Here is a 17,733-nt window from a genome sequence, read left to right as displayed (position 1 = left end):
TATGAAATGCATTTTCATAGAGAAAAAGGCTATCCAGTCTAAAATATATTGATACTATAGCAATGAAATTCATGTGGGGTTCAGTTTGCCTTGTAGATATAAATCAGTGGATTCTAGATAACAGCAGATTAAAAGATAGTTCATTAGCAGATATTTGATTTCATGACAGCCATTGTCCAATAGATTTAGAGGTTTTCTCTTTCTCAGTCTGAAAGTATATGTTTAATTCATATTTATTACAGCAATTCCAATGCAGAACTTCATTGAAATCCTAAATTTCCCCATCTGGCTTTATTCCTCCTTCCTGGATAAAAAAAAATGTATAATAAAAATTGGCCATGGTTCGATTAAAGAGATTCGGTGAATAAAAGCGCTCTCTATTGGCGAAAGTAGCACAGTGTAAGTGGATTTGGAAAACTGAAAGAACAAATGTAGAAAAGAAAACAACTTTTTATTGCTAAGCAACGAACAAACATTCACAATGGAATAATCTTTCTAGAGTATTGCAAATATTCTGAACAAATATTCTACACTCTCAGACTCATTAGGACGGTATCTTTTTAAACTGTACTTTCTTTCTACCTTATTTAACCCTAAAGGGTGCATTTTGGTACCTTAAAGGTACATATTAGTACCTAAAGTGTACATATTATTACCCATTCCAATTGGTATATATCAGTACTTTTTAAAAGGGTACTGCCCCAGTGACAGCTTTTATACCTTTTTTCTTACAGGCTTGAGAGTTTATCCATATCACCTCACCTGTATATAAGCAAATTTAATAACACCTGCCTAAGCTGCAATGGCTGTAGTCTGCTGTGTTATTATTTATGCCATGCACTTACCTGTGCTTTTGATACTCGGTATATTTAATATCAATTACTGTTCCTTAAGTTTTATTTCTCATAAACTAATTTACATTTTTTTCTAAATATCTTGAGCATGGTTGGGTATACTTGTTATTTGGGGCATTGTATTGAGCAAGAAGGAGAAAAAGTAAAATAAAAGTCTTGTGACACCAACAGTTCATTGGGATAGCAAAATCAGAGTTGTGCCTGCTGTCCTATTTACTCTCTGTCCTCATATGTTCTTTTCTCTTGGGCTCTTTTAAGGATGAGCTTGTATTTGGCCAACAGAGGGCAGGCATGAATTTGCTTTGCTTGTGGATGAACTCCTCTCTAATACATTGTCTTGCATCTCTTACTAGAACCTGTAATACTGACATTGAAACACTTAAAGATACAGTTCACCTCCAAATCTGTCATTTACTCACCTCATGGCGTTCCAGACCTTTCTTTTTTTTCTTCTGAAAAGCACACAATAATATATTTTGGAAGTTAGTTGACTTTCATTGGTTTTATTCTCAGGTTTTAAATGACACCAGAGGGAATACATGATAATTACCTGATTTTCGTTATTAAATCACTTTGAATTGTGTTCTGCTGGCAGGTTCAAAGAAAATTAATTTCAGCTGTGTAATTTAACTACTTAGGCTGATCACAATTAAGTAACAAAATATAGTTTGTATCAGTTCATTGCCATTTTAGCAGTCTCACTTAAAAAAAAAAAAACACTTTTGTGAAAATCCACAGTATGCACAAACAACCACAAAGATTCTCACTTTGAAATCCCTTTCATCAGAAAACTTCACAGTCTTCACTGAGACATAATGGCAACCTAGAATAATGTTGGGCGAGCATGGTAGGTTGTGCAATGTTATTCAACAGCAAAGAATGTGACCATGTGTCATTCCATTCATGGTGACACAATGTGGGTGGTTTATTTACCCTTAATTGTAACTACTGTAATCTCTGCAGTTCATTTTATAAAAGACCCTGTCAACACCTAGAATAATAAAGAAGGTGTTCTTCTGTAAAGGCGGAAGAATGTCAGAGTAGTAGAATCCCTCAGGCATTTACCCAAGACTCAGTCTGTTTCAACAATACTAATACCCATTATACAGAAATGCTTTGTAATTCATACAAACATAAGAGCTCTTTACACCTTAAAGATATATGAATGTATAGACTTTATTTCATTTTTTCACACATTCTCTGAAACGCACAATAACATGACGTGCATAAAAAATAAAATAAAAAACTGTTATGTAAGACAAGTCTCTTGTCGAAGGAATGAATGAAAACAATAGACAAACAAACTTGGACAAAGTAAAATCCCGTCATATCAGAACACACATAAAGACTCTTTAACAGCAAAAGATGAGTAAAAATAAAATTAAATAGGATCGATGTAAAGCTATGCTCCCTTTTGATAAAAAAAAGCCAACTCACAACTTATCTTTATATTAAAAAAGGTGAGTTTCAGAGTCAACAGATCACAAGCATGTCGCAAAATAAGTTTCGAGTTAAGTCTGTTATGCAAACAATCAAGCAAGACTGGTCAAGTCAGTGGTTCACTGCAAACCAATCAGTCCTGCCAAAGAAAAGGTCAAGTCGCAGTACTTGAAATGAGTTTGATTGTGTAAGCTGTCACAAAAACACTGAATTTGATGGTTACTCTTGATACTGTAAATAAACGTCACCCAGACACCTATTCAGTGTAATAGCAATTCATGTAGACCTGAAATCAAGAAATGAAAAAGCTTCTAGTATTAAATGTAATTGAATTCTGTCTTGAAAGCAAACATGATTCTTGCATATATCACACTGCTATGGGGGCAAACAATCCCATCAATTATTTTAACTGTGCTGTATGTCTGTTTCAGACCGGCACAGTAAGAGGATTCCACAAAATTAAAGATACTGAACCACAATGAGGATTGTGCTTGTAGTTAATGTACTTGTGGTAATTAAAACTTTCTTACAAACATCCTTTTTACCCTAGAACAGACACAGGCAATTTTATAGATTAAAGAGGTCATGTGCTCTAATTATGTCACCTTGCAAAGATCTAGAGACATTCCTTTTTCATTGCACGAGAAGGAGATATTTTCTCTGTAATCATGCAGTATATGAAAAAGTCATACACTTTCAGCAAAAAGATGATTTTAAAATACCATATGTCCTATACAGTATATAAGGCATTGTACAATTTTTTAGGGACATCTGATAAATGATTATTACATTAAATTAGTGAGTGTACAAAACACTTGTTTTGTGACTAGAACCATAAAAATGTTTTAATGCTTTGCATTGTTTGCGAGCATTAAATACGTGAAGTGGAAGATGAAAACCACTGCAATGACAGTTTGCATAGCAGTTTGTTAGGTGTTTGTTACACTTTTGTGTGTGTGTCTGTGTGTGTGTGTGTGTTTAAAGATACTTTCATTGTTTTTACCAGCCATAACCCACTCAGGATATATTATTAAAAAAAAAAAAAAATTATATACAGTAACTTGCTAGTAAGGTGGATTAATACAGTAACTATTATTATGTAAAGTAAGGTATAAAATGTGAGACACCCAGCTGTCAGATGTGCCATCAGTGTGCAGTATTTAAATTTCAGTAAAAAACAAAAAACTAATGTTTATTGAAACTCATTGATGTCTTATTTGCTTGTCATGTTGCTATAAAGAAAGAACAAAATAGGTCTAATTAATGCATACTATCTAATAGGCCTCATTAATCATACTATTCTGACATGATTATTCTGTTTTTAAAGTTCCAGTTTTGATAATTAGACTATAAAGAGTTTGCAAAGAAAGAATTAGACCTATGCAAGTTAAATTTGCATTAAGACTTTATTTAATTCAATTAATATAAAACCCTTACATTTTAAATACATGCAAATACTACAAACAATTATACAATTTTGGATGATGTGAACTTAATAAATATTTGATTATAAGATAAAATAAGATCTTGGAATGTTACCTAGGCAAAATAAAATTACAGTATAAATAGTCTTTAACCTGCAGACAAGTGAACAAAAGCATTACATTTAAAATACTGAGGAAATAGGAATTGTCCTTATTTGATTGATTACTACAACCTGCTGATAAATAAATACATATATATTATTTTTTTCTAATTACAAATTGTGCTTCTTAGAATCAATGTTGAGAGTGTGCTATAATACTAAATAACACAATACACAAACACACATACAAAAACAATATAATTTGCTAATATAATCTGTGCCTTGTACATGCCTTTCATTTCTCGCAACTCACATTCATTGTTAAGGGATCTATAGGAAAAGTTGTAATATTTTTGCCATAATAATGAGCCATGTTGCTTGGAATAGGCTGGATTGAATCTTCAATCCACTTGAAGCTGAAGTTGTAGCTACAGTTGTTGTTGTAGTTGCAGCTACAGTCATATTTATAACTGTAGAAAAAAAAATAACGAATTAGATCAACAAAGTCTCTCTTTTTTGTTTCATTAAAGTCCAAATGTACCATAACTTTTTTTTGTGTTATTCTTATTTCCAGATAATTAACAAGTGACCAGTGCTAAGGCTAGAAATTCCACAAAATCCATTGAGCCAAAGTTCTAGGTGCAGTTGTTGGAAGACTTTCAGAATATGTTGTAGGATAGGTTTTAAAATGCAATAAAACTTACCTGAACCATTGACTGAAACCGTTGAAGGGATTATGTTCAGTGGATCAACACCTCCTGTTACCACTGCTGACAGGAGGGACTCTGAAATCTCTTGAACGGTTGGAAGAGTTTGTGTGGAGTTAAAAACTAGTTGGGTTTCTGTGATGACTGACCCAGGACTGGAAAAAATAGAAGGATGTCAAATAAGATTTCTTAATAACACATATAATGTGTGTGAATATATATATACATCTACATCTCTATACGTGTGTGTTTAAAACTTCACATAAATTCCATATTTACCGGAAACTTAAGACAATCACTCTGATGAAGGAAGGATATCTTGCTCTGTAGATGGGTTCAAGCTGTAACATACAATAACAGAATGATTAGAATGATCTTTTTTATTTGTTACATTACATTGTTAAGCATTGAGGACTTTTTTACTTTTAAGGGGCGAAAACAAAATGTGTCACTTACTTATGGTAAGCTAAAAATAATATTAATAATAACAAACCCCTTTATACAGTATTTTTGGCTTTGGTCTAAAATATAGATGGTATTCTGTTCTCTTAAGTATAAGATATTTTCTGTGTGTCATCTGAGATTCTCGTAAATTTATTTGAACTCACCTGAGATCTGACAAGCTCAGATCTTGACTTGAAGGCCTGAGAGCTTTGATTACTGAGATCAATTATAAATATGTCAAAAGAGCGGAACACCAGAGCTGTTATGTACACGGGTACAAATTGTGTAGTTGTAGTTGCAGGCACTTTCGTTGTAGATGTCAAGGGTTTTGTTGTTGTTTTCGGTGTGGTTGTTGTTGTTGTTGTAGCTGTTGTTGTTGTTGTTGATGCTGTAGTTGAAGTAGTCACATTTATAACTGTAAGAAAAAGGTGTACAAATTAGATAAAATGCACTGTTTTGTCTGCCAGTATACAAAATGATATGGACATTGTAAATTCTACAAGATCTACTGAGCACATTTTTTTCTAAGACTTTCAGAATCTGCAAGATGTTTTCTGAAATGCAAGCAAACTTACTTGAACCATTGACTGAAATTGAATAAGGAGTTATGTTCAATGGATTGACATCTCCTTTTATCACTGCTGTAAAGAGAGTGTCTGAAATCTCTTGAACGGTTGGAACAGCTTGTGTGGAGTTAAAAGCTAGTTGGGTTTCTGTGATGACTGACCCAGAACTGGAGAAAATAGAAGAATGTCAAATAAGATTCCTTTGAAACATATATATTGTGTGTGAATATATATATATATATATATATATATATATATATATATATATATATATATATATATATATATATATATATATATACATATATATACATATATATATATATATATATATACATACATGTTCTGATATATGCTTAAAACTTCACAAAAATTCCATATTTACCGGAAACTTAAGACATTCACTCTGATGAAGGAAGGATATTTTGGTCTGTAGATGGTTTCAAGCTGTAACATACAATAACAGGCAGTCACAATCACAATCTTAATGATCTTTTTTATTTGTTACATTATATTGATAACCGTTGACAACATTATGGGGGGGGGGGGCAAAATGTTTCACTTATTTATGGCAAGCTTAAGAAATAAATAATAATAAAACCCTTTATATGGTATTATTGGCTTTGGTCTAAAATATATATTCTGTTCTCTTAAATACAAGATATTTTTACAAGATATGTGTGTCATCTGTGAATCTCGTAAATTTATTTGAACTCACCTGAGATCTGACAAGCTCAGATCTTGACTTGAAGGCCTGAGAGCTTTGATTACTGAGATCAATTATAAATATGTCTAAAGAGCGGAACACCAGAGCTGTTATGTACACAGGTACAAATTGTGTAGTTGTAGGTGAAGGCACTTTAGTTGTAGATGTCAAGGGTTTTGTTGTTGTTTTCGGTGTGGTTGTTGTTGTTGTTGATGCTGTAGTTGAAGTAGTCACGTTTATAACTATAAGGAAAAGGTGTAGATAAATTAGATAAAATGCACTGTTTTGTGTGTCAGTATACATAGTGATATGAAGGTTGTAAATTCTATAAGATCTACTGAACAAAAGTGGTAGGCACAGTTTTTCTAAGACTTTCAGAATCTGCAAGATGTTTTCTGAAATGCAAGCAAACTTACTTGAACCATTGACTGAAATTGAATAAGGAGTTATGTTCAATGGATTGACATCTCCTTTTATCACTGCTGTAAAGAGAGTGTCTGAAATCTCTTGAACGGTTGGAACAGCTTGTGTGGAGTTAAAAGCTAGTTGGGTTTCTGTGATGACTGACCCAGAACTGGAGAAAATAGAAGAATGTCAAATAAGATTCCTTTGAAACATATATATTGTGTGTGAATATATATACATACATATATATATATATATATATATATATATATATATATATATATATATATATATATATATATATATATATATATATATATATATATATATATACACACATACATGTTCTGATATATGACATGTTCTGATATATGCTTAAAACTTCACAAAAATTCCATATTTACCGGAAACTTAAGACATTCACTCTGATGAAGGAAGGATATTTTGGTCTGAAGATGGTTTCAAGCTGTAACATACAATAACAGGCAGTCACAATCACAATCTTAATGATCTTTTTTATTTGTTACATTATATTGATAACCGTTGACGACATTATGGGGGGGGGGGGGGGCAAAATGTGTCACTTATTTATGGCAAGCTTAAGAAATAAATAATAATAAAACCCTTTATATGCTATTATTGGCTTTGGTCTAAAATATATATTCTGTTCTCTTAAATACAAGATATTTTTACAAGATATGTGTGTTATCTATGAATCTCGTAAATTTATTTGAACTCACCTGAGATCTGACAAGCTCAGATCTTGACTTGAAGGCCTGAGAGCTTTGATTACTGAGATCAATTATAAATATGTCTAAAGAGCGGAACACCAGATCTGTTATGTACACAGGTACAAATTGTGTAGTTGTAGGTGAAGGCACTTTAGTTGTAGATGTCAAGGGTTTTGTTGTTGTTGTCGGTGTGGTTGTTGTTGTTGTTGTAGCTGTTGTTGTTGTTGTTGTTGATGCTGTAGTTGAAGTAGTCACGTTTATCACTATAAGAAAAAGGTGTACAAATTAGATTTTGTGTGTCAGTATACATAGTGATATGAAAGTTGTAAATTCTATAAGATCTACTGAACAAAAGTGGTAGGCACAGTTTTTCTAAGACTTTCAGAATCTGCAAGATGTTTTCTGAAATGCAAGCAAACTTACTTGAACCATTGACTGAAATTGAATAAGGAGTTATGTTCAATGGATTGACATCTCCTTTTATCACTGCTGTAAAGAGAGTGTCTGAAATCTCTTGAACGGTTGGAACAGCTTGTGTGGAGTTAAAAGCTAGTTGGGTTTCTGTGATGACTGACCCAGAACTGGAAAAAATAGAAGGATGTCAAATAAGATTCTGAAATAACAAATATAATGTGTGTGTGTGTGTGTGTGTGTGTGTGTGTGTGTGTGTGTGTGTGTGTGTGTGTGTGTGTGTGTGTGTGTGTGTGTGTTAAAACTGCACATAAATCATATATTTACCGGAAACTTAAGACATTCGCTCTGATAAAGGAGGAAGGAAATTTTGCTTTGTAGATACGATTAAGCTGCAAGAGTAAAAGTGCAACAGCCAGTCAAAACCACAATCAATATATTTTTTGTTATTAAATTAAATGACATTGATTACTGAGTAAGACTTTTTTGCTTCATGGGTGCAATAAAGATATTTTCTGTGTATTAGCATTTAATCTTGTAGGTTTATTTTAACTCACCTGAGATATGACAAGCTGAGCCCTGTCCTTGAAGATCTGTGAATTTTGATTACTGAGTTCATCTGTAAAGCTATCTAAAGAGCGGAACACCAGATCTGTTAGATACACAAGTTCAGGTATTGTCCTTGTAGCTGAGGGCCCTGTTGTTGTAGCTGTTGGTGTTGTGGATGTTGTTGCTGTGCTGACAGTGGTGCTTTCAGTAGTGGTTGAAGTGGGAATCACAGAAGTTACTGCTGTAGATGTTGTTTGTGGTGCTGTTGTGGAAGGTCCTGCAGTAGTAGTTCCAACAGGAGTTGATGTGACTGTTGCAAGATGTGTTGTTGTAGCTGACGGTGTTGTGGATGTTGTTGCTGTGCTGACAGTGGTGCTTTCAGTACTGGTTGAAGTGGGAATCACAGAAGTTACTGCTGTAGATGTTATTTGTGGTGCTGTTGTGGAAGGTACGGCAGTAGTAGTTCCAACAGGAGTTGATGTGACTGTTGCAAGATGTGTTGTTGTAGCTGACGGTGTTGTGGATGTTGTTGCTGTGCTGACAGTGGTGCTTTCAGTACTGGTTGAAGTGGGAACCACAGAAGTTACTGCTGTAGATGTTGTTTGTGGTGCTGTTGTGGAAGGTACGGCAGTAGTAGTTCCAGCAGGAGTTGATGTCACTGTTGAAAGATGTGTTGTTGTAGCTGACGGTGTTGTGGATGTTGTTGCTGTGCTGACAGTGGTGCTTTCAGTACTGGTTGAAGTGGGAACCACAGAAGTTACTGCTGTAGATGTTGTTTGTGGTGCTGTTGTGGAAGGTACGGCAGTAGTAGTTCCAACAGGAGTTGATGTCATGGTTGAAAGATGTGTTGTTGTAGCTGACGGTGTTGTGGATGTTGTTGCTGTGATGACAGTGGTGCTTTCAGTAGTGGTTGAAGTGGGAATCACAGAAGTTACTGCTGTAGATGTTGTTTGTGGTGCTGTTGTGGAAGGTACTGCAGTAGTAGTTCCAGCAGGAGTTGATGTGACTGTTGAAAGATGTGTTGTTGTAGCTGACGGTGTTGTGGATGTTGTTGCTGTGCTGACAGTGGTGCTTTCAGTAGTGGTTGAAGTGGGAACCACAGAAGTTACTGCTGTAGATGTTGTTTGTGGTGCTGTTGTGGAAGGTCCTGCAGTAGTAGTTCCAGCAGGAGTTGATGTGACTGTTGAAAGATGTGTTGTTGTAGCTGACGGTGTTGTGGATGTTGTTGCTGTGCTGACAGTGGTGCTTTCAGTACTGGTTGAAGTGGGAATCACAGAAGTTACTGCTGTAGATGTTATTTGTGGTGCTGTTGTGGAAGGTACGGCAGTAGTAGTTCCAACAGGAGTTGATGTGACCGTTGGAAGATGTGTTGTTGTAGCTGACGGTGTTGTGGATGTTGTTGCTGTGCTGACAGTGGTGCTTTCAGTACTGGTTGAAGTGGGAATCACAGAAGTTACTGCTGTAGATGTTGTTTGTGGTGCTGTTGTGGAAGGTACGGCAGTAGTAGTTCCAGCAGGAGTTGATGTCACTGTTGAAAGATGTGTTGTTGTAGCTGTTGGTGTTGTGGATGTTGTTGCTGTGCTGACAATGGTGCTTTCAGTACTGGTTGAAGTGGGAACCACAGAAGTTACTGCTGTAGATGTTGTTTGTGGTGCTGTTGTGGAAGGTACGGCAGTAGTAGTTCCAACAGGAGTTGATGTCATGGTTGAAAGATGTGTTGTTGTAGCTGACGGTGTTGTGGATGTTGTTGCTGTGATGACAGTGGTGCTTTCAGTAGTGGTTGAAGTGGGAATCACAGAAGTTACTGCTGTAGATGTTGTTTGTGGTGCTGTTGTGGAAGGTACGGCAGTAGTAGTTCCAGCAGGAGTTGATGTCACTGTTGAAAGATGTGTTGTTGTAGCTGACGGTGTTGTGGATGTTGTTGCTGTGCTGGCAGTGGTGCTTTCAGTACTGGTTGAAGTGGGAACCACAGAAGTTACTGCTGTAGATGTTGTTTGTGGTGCTGTTGTGGAAGGTACGGCAGTAGTAGTTCCAGCAGGAGTTGATGTCACTGTTGAAAGATGTGTTGTTGTAGCTGACGGTGTTGTGGATGTTGTTGCTGTGCTGACAGTGGTGCTTTCAGTACTGGTTGAAGTGGGAACCACAGAAGTTACTGCTGTAGATGTTGTTTGTGGTGCTGTTGTGGAAGGTACTGCAGTAGTGGTTCCAACAGGAGTTGATGTGACCGTTGGAAGATGTGTTGTTGTAGCTGACGGTGTTGTGGATGTTGTTGCTGTGCTGACAGTGGTGATTTCAGTAGTGGTTGAAGTGGGAATCACAGAAGTTACTGCTGTAGATGTTGTTTGTGGTGCTGTTGTGGAAGGTACTGCAGTAGTGGTTCCAACAGGAGTTGATGTGACCGTTGGAAGATGTGTTGTTGTAGCTGACGGTGTTGTGGATGTTGTTGCTGTGCTGACAGTGGTGATTTCAGTAGTGGTTGAAGTGGGAATCACAGAAGTTACTGCTGTAGATGTTGTTTGTGGTGGTGTTGTGGAAGGTACTGCAGTAGTAGTTCCAACAGGAGTTGATGTCACGGTTGAAAGAAGTGTTGTTGTAGCTGTTGGTGTTGTGGATGTTGTTGGTGTGCTGACAATGGTGCTTTCAGTAGTGGTTGAAGTGGAAATCAAAGGTTCTGCAGTATATGTTGTTTGTGGTGATATCGTGGAAATTCCAGCAGTAGTAGTTCCAGCAAAAGTTATAAATACTGTTGTTGATGTTTCAGCAGAAGTTGTGAGTCTGGAAGTCTCTGTTACTGTAGACATTTCTGCTGCAGTGGTGATGGATGTTTCAGGAGCAAACGATGTGATTGTGGAAGTCTCAGTTGTTGAAGATGTATCTGCTGCGCTAGTGGTGGATGTTTCAGGTTCAGTTGTTGTGATTGTGGAAGTCTCTGTTGTTGAAGATGTATCTGCTGCGCTAGTGGTGGATGTTTCAGGTTCAGTTGTTGTGATTGTGGAAGTCTCAGTTGTTGAAGATGTATCTGCTGCGCTAGTGGTGGATGTTTCAGGAGAAGTCGTTGCAAGTGTGGAAGTCTCGGTTGTGGTAGATGTTTCTGCTGTGCTGGTGGTGGATGATTCTGGAGCAGTCGTTGCAAGAGTGGAAGTCTCTGTTGTGGTAGATGTTTCTGCAACACTTGTGGTGGACGTTTTAGGAACACTTGTTGTGATTGTGGATGTCTCAGTTGTTGTAGATGTATCTGCTGTGCCAGTGGTGGACGTTTCTGGTGCAGTTGTTGTGATTGTGGAAGTCTCTGTTGTTGGTGATGTTTCTGCTGTGCTAGTGGTGGATGTTTCAGGTTCAGTTGTTGTGATTGTGGAAGTCTCTGTTGTTGAAGATGTATCTACTGCGCTAGTGGTGGATGTTTCAGGTTCAGTTGTTGTGACTGTGGTAGTCTCAGTTGTGGTAGAAGTTTCTGCAGCACTAGTGGTGGATGTTTCAGGAGAAGTCGTTGCAAGTGTGGAAGTCTCGGTTGTGGTAGATGTTTCTGCTGTGCTAGTGGTGGATGATTCTGGAGCAGTCGTTGAAAGAGTGGAAGTCTCTGTTGTGGTAGATGTTTCTGCAACACTTGTGGTGGACGTTTTAGGAACACTTGTTGTGATTGTGGATGCCTCAGTTGTTGTAGATGTATCTGCTGTGCTTGTGGTGGACGTTTCAGCTGGAGTTGTAGTGAATGTGGAGGACTCAGTTGTGGTAGATGCTTCTGTTGCGCTAGTGGTGGATGTTTCAGGAGCAGTCGTTGCGACTGTGGAAGTCTCAGTTGTGGTAGATGTTTCTGCTGCGGTAGTGATGGACGTTTCAGGAGCAGTCGTTGCAAGTGTGGAAGTCTCAGTTGTGGTAGATGTTTCTGCAGCACTTGTGGTGGACGTTTCAGGAGCAGTTATTGTGATTGTGGATGTCTCAGTTGTTGTAGACGCATCTGCAACGGTAGTGATGGATGTTTCTGGTGCAGTTGTTGTGATTGTGGAAGTCTCAGTTGTGGTAGAAGTTTCTGCAGCACTAGTGGTGGATGTTTCAGGAGAAGTCGTTGCAAGTGTGGAAGTCTCGGTTGTGGTAGATGTTTCTGCTGTGCTAGTGGTGGATGATTCTGGAGCAGTCGTTGAAAGAGTGGAAGTCTCTGTTGTGGTAGATGTTTCTGCAACACTTGTGGTGGACGTTTTAGGAACACTTGTTGTGATTGTGGGTGCCTCAGTTGTTGTAGATGTATCTGCTGCGCCAGTGGTGGACGTTTTTGGTGCAGTTGTTGTGATTGTGGAAGTCTCTGTTGTTGGTGATGTTTCTGCTGTGCTAGTGGTGGATGTTTCTGAAGAAGTTGTTGTAATTGTGAAAGTCTCAGTTGTGGTAGATGTTTCTGCTGTACTAGTGGTGGATGTTTCAGCTGCAGTCGTTGCGACTGTGGAAGACTCAGTTTTGGTAGATGTTTCTGTTGCGCTAGTCGTGGACATTTCAGGAGTAGTTTTTGCGACTGTGGAAGTCTCAGTTGTGGTAAATGTTTCTGCTGTGGTAGTGGTTGACGTTTCAGCTGGAGTCGTTGCGACTGTGGAAGTCTCAGTTGTGGTAGATGTTTCTGCTGCACTAGTGGTGGATGTTTCAGGAGCAGTTGTTGTGATTGTGGAAGTCTCAGTTGTTGTAGATGTTTCTGCTGCACTTGTGGTGGACGTTTCAGGAGCAGTAGTGATTATGGTAGTCTCAGTTGTGGTAGATGTTTCTGCTGTGTTAGTGGTGGATGTTACAGGAGCAGTCGTTGTGACTGTGGTAGTCTCTGTTGTGGTAGATGTTTCTGCTGCACTAGTGGTGGAGGTTTCAGGAGCAGTCGTTGCGACTGTGGAAGTCTCAGTTGTGGTAGAAGTTTCTGCAGCACTAGTGGTGAATGTTTCAGGAGCAGTCGTTGTGACTGTGGTAGTCTCTGTTGTGGTAGATGTTTCTGCTGCACTAGTGGTGAAGGTTTCAGGAGCAGTCGTTGCGACTGTGGAAGTCTCAGTTGTGGTAGAAGTTTCTGCGGCACTAGTGGTGAATGTTTCAGGAGCAGTCGTTGCGACTGTGGTAGTCTCTGTTGTGGTAGATGTTTCTGCTGCACTAGTGGTGGACGTTTCAGGAGCAGTTGTTGCGACTGTGGAAGTCTCAGTTGTGGTAGAAGTTTCTGCGGCACTAGTGGTGAATGTTTCAGGAGCAGTCGTTGCGACTGTGGTAGTCTCTGTTGTGGTAGATGTTTCTGCTGCACTAGTGGTGGACGTTTCAGGAGCAGTAGTTGCGACTGTGGAAGTCTCCTTTGTGGTAGATGTTTCTGCAGCACTTGTGGTGGATGTTTCAGGAGCACTTGTGATTGTGGTAGTCTCAGTTGTGGTAGATGATTCTGCTGTGCTAGTGGTTGACGTTTCAGCCGGAGTCGTTGCGACTGTGGAAGTCTCAGTTGTGGTAGATGTTTCTGCTGCACTAGTGGTGAATGTTTCAGGAGCAGTCGTTGCGACTGTGGTAGTCTCTGTTGTGGTAGATGTTTCTGCTGCACTAGTGGTGGACGTTTCAGGAGCAGTAGTTGCGACTGTGGAAGACTCAGTTGTGGTAGATGTTTCTGCTGCGCTAGTGGTGGACGATTCAAGAGTAGTCGTTGCAAGTGTGGAAGTCTCAGTTGTGGTATATGTTTCTGCAGCACTTGTGGTGGACGTTTCAAGAGAAGTTGTTGTAATTGTGGATGTCTCAGTTGTTGTAGATATATCTGCTGGGCTAGTGGTGGACGTTTCTGGTGCAGTTCTTGTGATTGTGGAAGTCTCTGTTGTGGTAAATGTTTCTGCTGCACTAGTGGTGGAGGTTTCAGGAGTAGTCGTTGCGACTATTGAAGTCTCAGTTGTGGCAGAAGTTTCGGCGGCACTAGTGGTGGATGTTTCAGGAGCAGTCGTGATTGTGGTAGTCTCAGTTGTGGTAGATGTTTCTCCTGCGCTAGTGGTGGACGATTCAGGAGTAGTCGTTGCAAGTGTGGAAGTCTCAGTTGTGGTATATGTTTCTTCAGCACTTGTGGTGGACGTTTCAGGAGAAGTTGTTGTAATTGTGGATGTCTCAGTTGTTGTAGATATATCTGCTGGGCTAGTGGTGGACGTTTCTGGTGCAGTTCTTGTGATTGTGGAAGTCTCTGTTGTTGTAGATGTTTCTGCTGTGCTAGTGGTGGATGTTTCAGGAGCAGTTGTTGTGATTGTGGAAGTCTTAGTTGTTGTAGATGATTCTGCTGCACTTGTGGTGGATGTTTCAGGAGCTGTCGTGATTGTGGTAGTCTCAGTTGTGGTAGATGTTTCTTCTGTGCTAGTGGTGGACATTTCAGCAACACTTGTTGCGACTGTGGAAGTCTCAGATGTGGTAGAAGTTTCTGCGGCACTAGTGATGGATGTTTTAGGAGCAGTCGTTGTGACTGGGGAAGTCTCAGTTGTGGTAGATGTTTTTGCTGCGGTAGTGGTGGACATTTCAGGAGAAGATGTTGCAAGTGGGGAAGTGTTAGTTATGGTAGATGTTTCTGCTGCGCTATTGGTGGACAATTCAGGAGCTTTCGTCACAAGTGTGGAAGTCTCAGTTGTGGTAGATGTTTCTGCAGCACTTGTGGTGGACGGTTCTGGTGCAGTTGTTGTGATTGTGGAAGTCTCTGTTGTTGGAGATGTTTCTGCTGTGCTAGTGGTGGATGTTTCAGGAGCAGTTGTTGTGATTGTGGAAGTCTCTGTTGTTGGAGATGTTTCTGCTGTGCTAGTGGTGGATGTTTCAGGAGCAGTTGTTGTGATTGTGGAAGTCTCAATTACTGTAGATGTTTCTGCTGCACTTGTGGTGGATGTTTCAGTAGCAGTCAAGATTGTGCTGGTCTCAGTTGTGGTAGATGTTTCTGCTGTGCTTGTGGTGGATGTTTCAGTTTCAGCCGTTGCGACTGTGGAAGACTTCATTGTGGTAGATGTTTCTGCTGCACTAGTGGTGGAGGTTTCAGGAGCAGTTGTTGCAAGTGTGGAAGTCTCTGTTGTGGTAGATGTTTCTGCTGCACTTGTGGTGGATGTTTCAGTAGCAGTCAAGGTTGTGGTAGTCTCAGTTGTGGTAGATGTTTCTGCTGTGCTAGTGGTGGATGTTTCAGTTTCAGCCATTGCGACTGTGGAAGACTCCGTTGTGGTAGATGTTTCTGCTGCACTAGTGGTGGAGGTTTCAGGAGCAGTCGTTGCAAGTGTGGAAGTCTCGGTTGTGGTAGATGTTTCTGCAGCACTTGTGGTGGACGTTTCAGGAGGACTTGTGATTGTGGTAGTCTCAGTTGTGGTAGATGTTTCTGCAGCACTTGTGGTGGACGTTTCAGGAGCAGTTGTTGTGATTGTGGATGTCTCAGTTGTTGTAGATGTATCTCCTGCGCTAGTGGTGGATGTTTCAGAAGTAGTTGTTTTGATCGTGGAAGTCTCAGTTGTGGAAGATATTTCTGCTGTGCTAGTGGTGGATGTTTCAGCTGCAGTCGTTGCGACTGTGGAAGACTCAGTTGTGGTAGATGTTTCTGCTGCGCTAGTGGTGGACGATTCAGGAGTAGTCGTTGCAAGTGTGGAAGTCTCAGTTGTGGTATATGTTTCTGCAGCACTTGTGGTGGACGTTTCAGGAGAAGTTGTTGTAATTGTGGATGTCTCAGTTGTTGTAGATATATCTGCTGGGCTAGTGGTGGACGTTTCTGGTGCAGTTCTTGTGATTGTGGAAGTCTCTGTTGTGGTAAATGTTTCTGCTGCACTAGTGGTGGAAGTTTCAGGAGTAGTCGTTGCGACTGTTGACGTCTCAGTTGTGGCAGAAGTTTCGGCGGCACTAGTGGTGGATGTTTCAGCTTCAGCTGTTGCAAGTGTGGGAGTCTCAGTTGTGGTAGATGTTTCTGCTGCGCTAGTGGTGGATGATTCAGGAGAAGTCATTGCAAGTGTGGAAGTCTTAGTTGTGGTAGATGTTTCTGCTGTGCTAGTGGTTGACGTTTCAGCTGGAGTCGTTGTGAATGTGGAAGTCTCAGTTGTGGTAAATGTTTCTGCTGCACTAGTGGTGGAGGTTTCAGGAGTAGTCGTTGCGACTGTGGAAGTCTCAGTTGTGGCAGAAGTTTCGGCGGCACTAGTGGTGGATGTTTCAGGAGCAGTCGTTGCAAGTGTGGAAGTCTCAGTGCTGGTAGATGTTTCTGCTTCGCTAGTGGTGGATGATTCAGGAAAGGTCGTTGCAAGTGTGGAAGTCTTAGTTGTGGTAGATGTTTCTGCAGCACTTGTGGTGGATGTTTCAGGAGCACTTTTGATTGTGGTAGTCTCAGTTGTGGTAGATGCTTCTGTTGCGCTAGTGGTGGATGTTTCAGGAGAAGTCGTTGCGACTGTGGAAGTCTCAGTTGTGGTAGATGTTTCTGCTGCACTAGTGGTGGATGTTTCAGGAGTAGTCATTGTGATTGTGGAAGTCTCAGTTGTGGTAGATGTTTCTGCTGCGGTAGTTTTGGACGTTTCAGAAGAAGACGTTGCAAATGTGGATGTCTCAGTTGTGGTAGATGTTTCTGCTGCACTAGTGGTGGAGGTGTCAGGAGTAGTTGTTGCGACTGTAGAAGTCTCAGTTGTGGTAGATGTTTCTGCTGTGGTAGTTGTGGACGATTCAGGAGCAATCGTTGCAAGTGTGGAAATCTCAGTTGTGGTAGATGTTTCTGAAGCGCTTGTGGTGGAAGATTCAGGAGCAGTTGTTGTGATTGTGGATGTCTCAGTTGCTGTAGATGTATCTGCTGCACTAGTGGTGGACATTTCTGGTGCAGTTGTGATTGTGGAAGTCTTTGTTGTTGGAGATGTTTCTGCTGTGCTAGTGGTGGATGTTTCAGGAGCAGTTGTTGTGATTGTGGAAGTCTCAGTTGTTGTAGATCTTTCTGCTGCACTTGTGGTGGATGTTTCAGGAGAACTCGTGATTGTCGTAGTCTCTGTTGTGGTAGATATTTCTGCTGTGCTAGCGGTGGACGTTTCAGCTGCAGTTGTTGCTACTGTGGAAGACTCAGTTTTAGATGATGTTTCTGCTGCGCTAGTGGTGGATGATTCAGGAGCAGTCGTTGCAATTGTGGAAGTCTCAGTTGTTGTAGATGTTTCACCAGCACTTGTAGTGGACGTTTCAGGAGCAGTTGTTGTAATTGTGGATTTCTCAGTTGTTGTAGATGTATCTGCTGCACTAGTGGTGGACGTTTCTGGTGCAGTTATTGTGATTGTGGAAGTCTCAGTTGTTGTAGATGTTTCTGCTGTGCTAGTGGTGGAGGTTTCAGATGCAGTCTTTGCAAGTGTGGAAGTCTCAGTTGTGGTAGATGTTTCTGCAGCACTTGTGGTGGACATTTCAGGTGCAGTTGTTGTAATTGTGGATGTCTCAGTTGTTGTAGATGT

At 40.0% G+C, this 17,733-nt stretch overlaps 1 protein-coding gene across 14 annotated transcripts; it reads right to left on the bottom strand.

Moving 5' to 3' along the window:
* Nucleotides 1–3,632: 3,632 nt before the first annotated feature.
* On the bottom strand, nucleotides 3,633–17,132 carry LOC127949053 (mucin-2-like). Of its 14 annotated transcripts, XM_052545983.1 has the most exons (13): nucleotides 8,347–17,132; nucleotides 8,117–8,181; nucleotides 7,802–7,959; nucleotides 7,388–7,641; nucleotides 7,052–7,113; nucleotides 6,659–6,816; nucleotides 6,255–6,484; nucleotides 5,922–5,983; nucleotides 5,546–5,703; nucleotides 5,135–5,385; nucleotides 4,806–4,867; nucleotides 4,524–4,681; nucleotides 3,633–4,289 (listed from the first exon to the last, which is right to left on the bottom strand). In XM_052545983.1, the coding sequence occupies exons 1-13, from the start codon at nucleotides 17,113–17,115 to the stop codon at nucleotides 4,150–4,152; spliced, it is 10,527 nt and encodes a 3,508-aa protein (XP_052401943.1). In that variant the 5' UTR covers nucleotides 17,116–17,132; the 3' UTR covers nucleotides 3,633–4,149. The 14 variants fall into 14 exon arrangements, with proteins under 14 accessions (XP_052401943.1, XP_052401949.1, XP_052401948.1 ...); XM_052545989.1 differs by lacking the exons at nucleotides 4,806–4,867; nucleotides 5,135–5,385; nucleotides 5,546–5,703; XM_052545988.1 differs by lacking the exons at nucleotides 5,135–5,385; nucleotides 5,546–5,703; nucleotides 5,922–5,983.
* Between the last annotated feature and the right edge of the window lie 601 nt (nucleotides 17,133–17,733).

This window comes from Carassius gibelio, chromosome B1, assembly GCF_023724105.1.
Source record: "Carassius gibelio isolate Cgi1373 ecotype wild population from Czech Republic chromosome B1, carGib1.2-hapl.c, whole genome shotgun sequence".
Taxonomy (NCBI): Eukaryota; Metazoa; Chordata; class Actinopteri; order Cypriniformes; family Cyprinidae; genus Carassius; species Carassius gibelio.
Note: the sequence above shows the minus strand (reverse complement) of the source record. Positions and strands in the feature narration are given on the sequence as shown.